A 12,103-nucleotide genomic window follows, 5' to 3' on the forward strand; every position below is an offset into this window, starting at 1 on the left:
TAATGGGCAGCTGTTGGGTACCCTTCTATGAAAATTTAATGTGATGCAATAGAGGGTTCTAGAGGAAGAGTAAAGAAAAGGTTTTTAGCAAAAACAAAGAATATTGGCCACCAATATTCAGATTTGTTAAGACTGAACAGATTTCTGAAAGTGACAAAATTAATTTTCTGACCATGTTGGTACTTGTTACTTCCTCTCTTAGAGGCACTATTGGTTAACCTTATTCTCTGGGAGACCTGCTTTAATATCCCAAACAGCAATTTGCACATGCAGTCTGAGGTTCAGGTCAGGAACATTTTCATTTTGCTTCCTTACCCTTTGGTCTTTCCACTTACCTAGAACATTTCCAGATCCTTATCACCAGTGTTCATCTGGCTCAGGACCCAGGGAGTTCGTTTTACCTGCATGATTGCCATATTCAGGCCTCCTCTAGGGAGGAGATGCAAACAACTGTGAGCTAACTCCTTGCACTGCTTGTCCAGCTTCTGGGTTTCTGTAAACCAGTCATAATCAAACCTGATACCAGAGCCATCATTTGTCATTCTGAATATGCAGCTGTACTTAGCTGTTTCTTCTCCAAGACGTTAATCCATTTCAACAGTCTTTTTTCATTCTAGAAGGATAGCTACACATGGAACATGCATGTCATGGGATCCAGAGCCCCAGAGGATGGAGGGCTCAGCACATGTAAATTAGAAACTTCCCATGCATACTGCACTCAAAAGCTTGATATTGCTATCCCCAAGCAGCCCTTCCAGTAAACTTGCACAGCAGTCCTGTAACTTCCATGGTAAATTACTGATTCTGTGAACACCAATTCCATGTTTGATCCATTTTCAGCGGTTGACCATGGAAGTGATGGCAGTGCAGTGCAGACTGCTGACTCTCTTATGTAAGCCACATTATTTCGGAATATACAGCCACCCTGGCTTCCCATTAATGGATATATAAGCCTTATCCAGGAGTTGCCTTAGTCTAGCAGTCAGTCATGGATCAACAGTAATTGTTGCGCACTGACGGTCACTAGACTTCTCATCACCTAGTCCAGATGTGTCCCTTTTTTAACTGATACAACAGCTGACCTTCCAAACACGCAGTCATCCTGGAGAATTGGCCATTAAAGCAGATGTAGGGTCTATAAGCTTATTGTCATGCAGGCAGTGGCACCTCCTTGCTTCTCCTTTGAAGGGAGGAAGGCAGGAGGATATGATACTTTTAAGTACTACAGAGTATTGGCTTTGCAAAGAGGGTCATACCATTCACAAAGGAACAACTTCAGGAATCAAAGAACTATGATATTGGTTAAGAGCAGAACAGATATTTTCAGGATAAGGAAGTAGCACCTTACAGAAGAACTGTTGAATGTGTAGAAAAATTCTGTCCAAGGTGGAGGGGTTTAAGTAGGCAAGGCAAATGGCAAAGTGAGTTGACTGTGAATACCCATCTATTATCTGTCTCTCTCCCTCCTGCTCTCTCTTGTTCACTAAATTATTTTTTTGGTGCTATTCATGCGTACATTCTTTCATTTTGAGGGGAAGTCCTTTAGCACTATGTTGTCCCATTTTTCAGAAGCTTTGAAAGGTACCAGCTTTACCTAATAAATATATAATTGAGGAAATAGCAACCTGAAATAAACATCTAAAAGAGTTAACTTATGGTTTTGATGTTGAAACATTGTGAAAGTTGCAAGTATGGTGTGATGCAAAATGGTGTTGACTTGGAACAAGAAAAAAGACAGGGAACTGTTTAATATTTGTAGAAGTTTGTACATGCATATATATTTGAATGGTGGGTAAAGGTATTGCAGGGCATATTTCAATATTGCTTATTTGTATTACAAATGCATTTGGTTTGCTATTTATTTTTCAGTTGTACCTGCTGACTCTCCGGCCAGCCAGTATGTATATTTGTGGCGAGACCTTGAGTCAGGCATCCATGTGAATTTCCTGTTAGGGTGTCGCCACCTGTACTGCACCCACATAAGTGGAGGATTGCTATGCCTTCATCCTACCGCTTTCTTGTGCATGCCTTTACTCCTGCACATTTACCACCTTGGAGGCTACTGCACCATAGCTTTACAGAGACAAATGCAGGGAAGCAGGTTCCTAGCCCATGAACAGTATGCCGTGTACACTTATAGGTGTTGGCATTGTAGTAAATTAGACTGCACCCCCCCTTCTCTCTTTCCTTGAAACTTGACATTAGCATATAGAGTAGTCATGCCACTGCACTTGATGCTAACTCAACTTGTTTTGCCACTGCTTTTCATTCAGTCATTCATTAAAGCATATTGTGAGCCACTTAGTCCTGCAAAAGCAGCACTGTGAAGCAAGATACAAAATACATTTAGGTTCTGTTTGTTTTGGTAGTGGTAATGTTTTTCATCAAATTCATATCAGTTCAGCAAGCCGTTGGTTGGAGTAGACTGACTGTTGTGCCTGTTGCATTGCTTTATCAGAAATGTTTTCATTGTGACTTTTACTGTAGCTGCATGAAAAGTTTGATCGTTTGAAAAAGCTGCATCAAGAAGAAAAGAAAAAGTTAGACGAGAAGAAGAAGGTCTTGGAAGATGAAGTCAATTCTTTCAAGCAGAGGAAAACTGCTGCAGAGTTGCTCCAGTCGCAGACATTACAAGCAGGAGGATCACAGACTTTAAAAAGAGAGAAGGAAAGGAAAAAGTAAGTTGTGAAAATGTCTGTTTAGTACTTATTCATATCAGGCTGGAAGAGCCCATGAAAACTGAAATTTGAAATTGAAGCATTTGTTTTATACCTTTAATCTGGCAAGTGGTTTAGAAATGGTGAAACAACTTGTCAAGTGGGAAAATACTACAATGTTCATTGTGTTTCACTGTTGCAGTCCTAGCTAATGGGTTATCCGGCTCCTGGTAGCCCTCGGTCGGCCAGAATACCAAAGGTAAGTAAAAATGACATTGATTGCCGTCGGTTGTAGAGGATGTCAGGGCATCCAATACAAAAGGAGGCAGCCGACATCACTTACTCAGTCTTCCTTGCCGCGGAGCCTGAAGCAGAAGCTTTCCATGCATGAGTGCCAGTCGGCAGTTTACCTTTGTTGGTTTCCGACTACAGAGTTGAAGTCTACTACAGCTAAGTACCCCGTTGGGGATCCTCTTTTCTTGCCGTAACAAATGTCAAAAAAAGTTAATTGCCTTACCTGTAAAAAGCAGATTCCCCATAGAGATTTTCATTCCTATTGCATTATTTGTTTAGTCCTTGACCACAACATTCCCAATTGTGATCTCTGTGCCTCCTGTAATCCGCATACTATCCATCGTCTGGCTAAGATTTTGGCTAGGGATTTTGGAGTTTGGCCTAAGTTCATTGGTATGGTGTCTGCTGGTCTTCAGGCTTTGGATATTCCGAAGAAACGTAAGGATAAGGACCGCGACAGGTCTTAGAAAGCTAAGTCATCGGATAATGTTAAGTTGGTCATCAGTCAAGGCAGTAGCCAGTGAGGCGCCTTTGCAGTCCGCAGATGTACAACTGCAGGCCTTGATTGAGTCAGAGTCCCTTAGGCCTTTGGCCTCCATTTTGCCTTCCGACCTGTCGCCGGTCGCTTCTTCTGCTGGAGCCGGAACCGCTAAGCTGACTCCAGTGTCCAAGGCCTCCATTTTGCATTCTGACAGCAAACGTCTTCCTTCAACTTCTGCTGCAACTTCGGCAGTTACCAGGCCTCGAGTCCTTCAGGCTTGCAGGTGAATCTTCCATTCATAAGCCTGTGAAAAGGCAGGCTCCAGTTTCTTCTCGTTCCCCTCAGTCCCAAATGGTTAAAATGGCTAATGATCTGTTGACACTTATTAGGAGTTCTCAGCCTCCTCCTCCTAAAAGGAGTATTGATGCTTCTCCTGAGGTTTTGTCCTGTTCAGGTTCTGATTCTTCCAGCATTTGTGCTGATGAAGAGGAATTGTCTCGGGCTTTTTCTCCTTTTGAGGATTCAGATACAGAGGCTTCCATCCCTTCAGCCTCTCCTCCAGAGGATTTCTCTTTTGGTGATACTTTAAATACCCTCAGGGAACATTTTAAATGGGAAAGTCAGGATTATCCCCAATCTAAGAAACGGATTAGGGAGTTTCTGCATTTACTTCAGCATAAGCCTCTTGCTATTCCCCCTGTGTTGGAAGTTGTTGATGTTTTTCTGGAAAATTCCTTGACTCCAAATTCGGTACCTCCTGCTCCCAGGAAACCTGACCGGTAATAGAGTCCCTGATTCTCATCTGTTTCTTTTCAGGAACCCGTTGGTGGATCCAGAGGTTATTTCTCAGGGCCCTAAAGGAGTTAAGGCCACTGTTGCCAGGAATCCTGTTCCCTCTGACAGGGAATCTAGGAACCTAGATAGGTGGGACAAGAAAGTTTATACCTCTGCCGCCCTAGCTATTAAGGCTACCAATTGTCTCTTTCATATACTGAAGTACCCGCAGCACATCTTGGAGGCTATTAAGTCTAGGATAGCAAGTGTATCTCTTTTGGCAGAGAGTAAAGACATGCAGGATTTACTGAATTCAGCCAGTCTGGTCAATAAGCATTCTTTGCATTGTGGTTTTGACATCCTTGAAGCCTCCCCAACAGGGCTACGGCTACTGGATCTGTTGTTAGAAGGCACGCTTGGCTCAGAGAACAGCCTCTTCCAGAACCTGTCAAGGCTAAGCTTTTGGATGTACCTTTGCATAAAGACCAGAGTACGAGAGGAGGTACTTAAGAAGATTGAGGATAAGGCCAAGTCCAGGCAAACTGTTAAGGATTTTCTGCAAGTTCAACACCCTCGCTTTAGCAGGAATTACCCTTCCAATAGTTGAATGTTTCCTGATACCAGCAGACAGAACTGTTCCAGAACTAGAGGTTACAAATCTTCTAGGGGGCAGGCGGCTACCCCTCAAGGTCTAGGTGTTGGCAGACTTCCACTTCTAAGGTGGGAAGCTCCAAGTCTGCATCTCAATCAAAACACTCTCATTGACTTTTTACAACTTCTGCCTATTCTTGCTTGCCTGGAGAGTCCTTTAAGGGGAAGGTTGGCCCTTTTTGCAGATGTCTGAGCCACTGTCACAGACTACAAATGGGTGCTCAGAACGATGTCCCTATGGCACAAGTTTTCTTTCCGCACCTTTCCAGCTCCCCAGGGATTCCCGGACGTTCCTCCAAACCAAAGGGCAGAAATAGATAAACAAATTTTGTTTTTATCTCATCTGGAAGCAATAGAATCAGTTCCTGCTCAGCAGGTAGGCCAGGGCTTTTATTCCAGGCTTTTCCTAGTTCCAAAAAAAGAAGGCACCTGGGGTCCTATCTTTAGATCTTTCTATTCTGAACTCATTTCTAGTAATTCCAAAGTTCAAAATACTCACTCTGCATCAGTTGCTACCAATGCTAGAAAAGGATTCCTGGCTGGTAACCCTGGTTCTCGGAGGCTTATCTGCACATCCCTATCAGGGAAAGTTGCAGGCAGTATCTTCATTTCAGAGTGGGCAAGCAACATTATCAATTCTCTGCACTGCCCTTTGGCTTATCTACTGCTCCCAGAGTCTTCACAAAGTGCCTGGCCCCAGTCACTGCTTTTTGCAGGCAGAAGAAAATTCAAATTTACCCATACGTGGACAACTGCCTGATTCAAGCAAGTTCTCAGGAACAGCTATTAAAGGATCTGGAATTCTTAAAGACTCTTATCTCTTCCCTGGGTTACACTCTCAGTGAGGAAAAATCAAAAATGGTACCATCCAAGGAGATAACATTCCTAGGAGTGAGTCTGAACACAGCTGCCCAGATGATATCACCCAGGAGAAGCAGACAATTTTGGTTTACTTCAAGGACATGGCAAGCCTGTCCCATCTCCCTGCAAGGAAGTACCTGCAAGCCCTGGGATTCATGGCATCTTGTATTCCCATGATTCCATATGCAAGACTGCATATGAGGAAATTGCAATGGTACCTAAAGAACATTGTGTGTCAACACACACAGAACCTGGATATGATGATTCCTGTGCTTCCATCTCTGCAGACTGAGTTTCTATGGTGGGCAAAAGCCTGTCTACAAAACAACGGCATGCCTTTTCGACCATCTCCTGCCACTCAAGTTTTGACCACAGACTCATCGGACTACGCCTGGGGAGCACACCTGGATGGCAGATGTATACAGGGACTTTGGAATGCCCAGCAGATGTGTCTGCACATAAATCTAAGAGTTGAGTGCAGTTCAGCAGGCCTTACTAGCTTTCAAGCATCTTTTTTCTCCAGGGACCCTGCTTGTCAGAACAGACAACATCACAGTCATGTGGTACATCAACAAGCAGGGAGGAACTCACTCTTACCCCCTTTGCAGACATAGCATGAATCTTTGGTCTATGGCAGCATCTCTGGACCTGCATCCTCCTAGCTCAGTTTCTTCCAGGAAGGTTCAATGTTTTGGCAGACCAGTTGAGCAGGCAGACCGTGGATCCTCACTCGTGTCAGCTGAACAGAGCAGTCTTTTACAGCATCATTCAATATTTAGGCACGCCTCAGGTGGATCTATTCTCCTCCCCAGACAACCATCTTCTACTTCTCTTTTGCACCAGACGGCATCACAGCAGACCCTGGAAAGTGGATGCTCTGCGTTTCCCTTGGACGTTGCTATCAGTGCACGCCTTCCCTCCTCTTCCCAGAATATTAGTGAAGATCAGGGACGAACGTCCAAGGACCTTTCTCATAGCTCCAGACTGGCCCAAACAGCATTGGTATCCACTGCTTTGCAGTCTTTCCCATTTTCCTCCTTGGCATCTTCCAAAGGGGAAACATTCTACATCCTCATCTTCAGTCTCTCCATTTGGCAGCATGGCTCATTGTATGACTCCTTCCTTTTCTTCCCTTTCCCAGCAGGTGGTTGACGTGCTGAGGTAGGCCAGGAGGCCTAGCACTAGGAAGTCCTACGCTGGTAAATGGGAAAGGTTCTCTCAATGGATGCAGGCTAGAGGGGAATCTGCTTCTCAGCCTACCCTTCCTCTGATCCTGGAATACCTGGCTGATTTGCTTCAGGGTGGTCTTTCTTTTTCCTTTATCAAGATCCATGCTTCAGCCATTTCTGCTCATTGTTCTCTTGAACAACCCATTTTCTCTCATCCACTGATGAAAATGTTTCTCAGAGGTGCTTATAACTTAAAACCTCCCAGAAGGGCACCTACTCCAGCCTGGGATCTTAATTTTGTTCTAGATAAACTCACTCTTCCTCCTTTTGAGCCAGCTGCCACTGCAGATTTAAAGTTTCTCTCTTGAAGACCACCTTCCTATTGGCTATAACTTCAGCAAGGAGGGTTTTGGAGCTGCAAGCTTTGGCCGTGGAGCCAATTCTTATTTTCTATGTAGATAGTCTCTGAGACCTAATCCCTCCTTTGTGCCTAAGGTGGTTTCTAGCCTGACTCTTAATCAATCCATGCACCTTCGTACCTTCTTTCCTAATCCTTGAAATAAAGGTGAAATGATCCTACATTCTCTTGATGTGTGCACACAGCTCAGGTTTTACCTGGACGGGACTAAAGATCTTTAGAAAACAACACAGTTGTTAGTCAGTTTTGCCCCTGGAGCCTAGGGCAAGGCTATTTTTAAGCAAACCATTTCTAAATGGATCGCACATTTTCATTACTTTTTGTTATTCCTTTCATGGCAAAGCTCCTCCTCAAGGGGTTAGGACCCACTCAACTAAAGCAGCTTCCACTTTTTCAGCCTTTCTAAGGGGTGTCCCTACTAAAGACATTTTGGAGGCTGCCACATGGTCTTCTGTTCACACTTTCACAAAACATTATAATTTGCCTCTGTTTTCCAGAGCCAGGGCAGGGTTTGCCACTGCTTTTTTGCAGGGCATTATATCCAACCCTTGATTCTGTTGGTTCCTTCCCCCCTTTTCTGTGGGCTTTGGTAATCAACCCATTAGTTAGGACTTTAACAGTGAAACACGATGAACATAGTACAGATGTTCTTCGTGTTTCACTGTTGCAGTCATTACATTTGGGTTATCTGTCTGCAGGTAGCCGCCAGCCTGAATATCAGTCTTGGATTCCTGCGTCGGATGCTGTCTCTTCTTCCATGACTTCAGGTCGTCAGGGGGTATAAAACATGCAGCCGATGCCATTACATCAGTCTTTCTTGCCACGCAGTGCCCGAAGCAGAAGCAGTTTGCAAGTGCTGTTCGGCCAACTCCTGAAATTTTTGTGTTAGAGTTTCAGAACCGAAGTCTTCAAAAAAAGGTAAGTACCCCACTGGGATCCTTTTTCTTGCTCTTAACTGATGTCAGTAAAAGTTAACAATTGTATTACCTCTGGAAATCAAATACCTCATAAAGATTTTCATTTGTACTGCATTCCTTGCTTAGGCCCAGACCACAACGTCCCTCGTCGGTTTTGTGCCTTTTCAACCCCCGAAATATTCGTCTGTTTATTTTAGCAGCAAATTATTTTGGTACTCTGTTCAGCTATCCAGAAATGGCTTCGATAAGCCATCCGACAACAGATATTCCAAAAAAAATGAAGATAAAGACAGAAATAGAGTAAAAATATGCAATGCACCAAGTACCTCCGATTCCACCAATAAGCGCTATGAGTCCCAATAATCACCACGATGAAAACTTCAACAAACGTTTTTTTGAAGTTTTCATCGTGGTGATTATTGGGACTCATAGCGCTTATTGTTGGAATCGGAGGTACTTGGTGCAAGATAAAGACAGAGACAGACCACATAGATCCAAAACTGCCGACGACGCTTCCGTTAATCTAATCGCCAGTTCGCCGGTACTCAGTGAGATGCTTTCACAGCCTCTGATACCCGCTACTTCAGATTCAAAGGCCTCTACTGAGACCCATTCAGAGTCCGGTATGCTGTGAGATGCTTGTTCGACTATGGAACCTGTGGATGTCTCTACCTTGGATGGGTCCAGAGCCGCTGTGCAGGCACCAGGTTCTGAAGGTGTACTCAGGCCTACAGACATGCATTTCAAACCAACGCCATCTTCTTCTTCAAGGCCTAAAACTCGACCCACGCTTAGAAAACCGATGTCCAAACAGCATGGTCAGGCCCATATGCCTAAAAAACAAAGAATGGCTGAAAACCTTATTACTTTAATTAGGGGAAGCCTGCCTTCTCCCTCTAAGACTTAGAACTGATTTTTCTTCTGATTCTTCTGATCAGGATTCTGAAATTTCTGTTTCTTCTGATTACCAGAATTTGCCCTCATCTACCTATGAGGATTTTGATGCAGAGGATTCCATTCCCTCTGCTTCCCCTCCAGAATATTTTTCTTTTGGTGAAACCTTGCATACTCTTAGGGAGCATTTCCGCTGGGAAAGCCAGGATTACTCTGACTCCAAAAAGAGGCTTAGGGAATTCTTACTCCTCCTTCAACACAGGCCTTTAGCTATCCCTCCTGTCCTGGACATTGTAGATGATGCCTTCTTGGAATCTAGCTTGACCCCAGACACTTTACCTCCGGCTCCCAGGAAACCTGACCGGTATTACAGAGTACATGACTCTCAAAAGTTCCTCTTCAAAAACCCTACTGCGTATCCAGAGACCATTTCCCAAAGACCTAAAGGCATTAAGGCTACTACTGCCAAAAACCCTACTCCCTCTGATAGAGATTCCAGGGCCTTGGACAGATGGGGTAAGAAGGTATACACGTCTGCTACTTTGGCCATTAGGGCCTTAAACTGCCAGTTTCATATGTTAAAGTATCTATCTGCAGCATATTATGGGACTAATTAAATAGAAAATTATGTTTCCTGACTGTGCTGAAAACAAAGAATTACAGGATTTAATGCATTCTGCTGAACAAGTTAGTAAACATACTTTGCAATGTGGTTTTGATTCTTTAGAAGCATCTTGCAGGGCTGCTGTGTTAGAAGGCATGCTTGGCTTAAGGTGCAAAATTTGCCAGATCATGTTAAAGCTAAATTACTGGATGCTCCCTTAAACCAAGACCGCCTGTTTGGCAACAAAGCAGAAAGTCCTTAAAAAAAATGGAGGAAAAAGCTAAATCTATGCAAACTGTTAAAGATTTCCTGCAGGTACAGCCTCCCAGATTTAGTAGGCATTGGCCTTATAAGAATTGGTCCTTTCCTGTCTCTTCCAGGCCTTCTCAGTCCAAACCCAGGAACAGCAGACCACCTAGGCTACACACTCAAGGTACTCACAGGCCTACGCAGTGGGGGGCTCCCACTTCCAAAGCTGGAAGTGGTAAGACCCCCCCATATGGAAAAATGTCACAATGACTTAGCCTTAAACCTTCCAAGCTCCGCTCAACTGCCTGCTCCTTTAGGGGGAAAGATCGCCCTGCATGCAAAAAACTGGGAACTCATTACCCAGGACAAATGGGTTTTAAGTATAGTTTTCCAAGGATACAGATTCCACTTCCACACCTTAACTACCCCAAACGGTTGGCCAGACCTACCCCCAAATCAGTGGGCAGAGGCTCAACAGCAGGTTCTCTCTCTTGTAAGTATCAGGGCTATTCAACTTGTCCCAGCAGAAGAAAGGGGACAAGGATTTTACTCAAGACTTTTCCTGGTACCTAGAAAAGAGAGCTTTTGGCATCCTATCCTGGACCTCTCTATTCTAAACACCTTTTTGGTAATCCCAAAATTCAAAATGCTAACACCAACAGCTGTTTCCTATTCTAGGCAAAGATGCCTGGTTGGCAACCTTAGACTTGAAGGAAGCTTACCTGCACATTCCCATAGGGGAATCTTGCAGGAAATACTTATGCTTCAGAGCAGGCTCCATGCACCATCAATTCGCTGCATTTCCCTTTGGCTTATCTACTGCGCCCAGGGTATTCACAAAGTGTCTAGCTCCAGTCATTGCATTTTGCAGGCAAAGAAATATTCAAATATATCCATACCTGGACGATTGTCTAATTCAGGCAGAAAGCCAGGACATTCTACTAAAACATCTGGCATTTGTAAAGAAACTGCTAACCTCACTGGGGTACACAATAAACGAAAAGAAATCTCATCTAGTACCCTGCCAACAAATTGTTTTCCTGTGAGCAGGCTTGAACACAACTTCCCGGATGGCTTACCTCACGCCAGAGAAACGAGTTTATTTGATAGCCTACTTCAAACTACTGGCCACAAAGACCCAGCTATCTGCAATGAAAATCCTGCAAGCCCTGGGGGTTCCCGGCCTTTTGCAGTCTACTAATTCCATATGCAAGACTGCATATGAGGAAACTACAGTGGCATCTAAAAAGCCTATGGTGTCAACATTCTCAGGACCTGGAATCAATGATTCCTATCATTCCTTGTATAAAGAGTTCCTTTGGTGGGCAGAGGCCTGCTACCACAACAAGGGGCTCCCATTCACTCTACCCCCTGCTGCCCAAACCCTAACAACAGATGCATCAGACTATGCATGGGGGGCTCACTTGGCAGTGCAGTGCATTCAGGGCAAATGGAACCAGAGTCAGATGCACCTGCATATCAATCAAAAAGAAATTATGTTCATCGTGTTTCACTATTGCAGTCATTACTCTTGGGTTATCCTGCTGGCATGCTACCTGCAGTCGGCCTGAATTCCAAAGTCCTGGTCCGGCGTCTGTTGAGGTCGCCTCTTCCCTGACGTCAGTGTGCCAGGGGTATAAAAGATGCAGCCAACGCCATTTTCTCCAGTCTCTTGCCGCGCGGTGCCTGAAGCAGAAGCAGTTCGCAAGTGCCGGTCGGCCGACTCCTGAGATTTTCGTGTTCGAATTTTAGATCCAAAGTCTTCATTTAAAGCGAAGTACCCCGTTGGGGAAACTTTTTTCTTGCTCCAGACCGATGTCAGAAAAAGTTAATTGTATTTCTTGTGGGAAGCAAATACCTCATAAGGACTTCCGTTCTTATTGTATTCCTTGCCTAGGCCCTGATCACAGCATTGCTAATTGCAGGTTTTGTGCTAGATTTAACCAATGCACTATAAGCGTCGGTACTATTTTGCATTTCATTACTTTGGCCAGAGATTTAATTACACAATGTCGGATAGCCATCCGACTACCGCAATTCACAAGAAATGCAAGGAAAAGGACAGGCATCCGAGGTCCAAAACTGACTAGGCTTCTTCTAAGCCAGTCGCCGGTTCTCAGTGAGGCACTTTCGC

General features: G+C 44.3%; 1 protein-coding gene across 1 annotated transcript in view; it reads left to right on the top strand.

The window, feature by feature from the left end:
* Positions 1 to 12,103, top strand: part of SEPTIN6 (septin 6) — a 1,039,180-nt gene that overhangs the window by 997,632 nt on the left and 29,445 nt on the right. The window contains exon 9 of the mRNA XM_044053963.1: positions 2,488 to 2,678. Within this exon, the coding sequence (XP_043909898.1) occupies positions 2,488 to 2,678 (191 nt within the window). The remainder of the gene's footprint in view (positions 1 to 2,487; positions 2,679 to 12,103) is intronic.

This window comes from Protopterus annectens, chromosome 13.part0 (genome assembly GCF_019279795.1).
Source record: "Protopterus annectens isolate FY-2018-M chromosome 13.part0, PAN1.0, whole genome shotgun sequence".
NCBI classification, from domain to species: Eukaryota; Metazoa; Chordata; order Ceratodontiformes; family Protopteridae; genus Protopterus; species Protopterus annectens.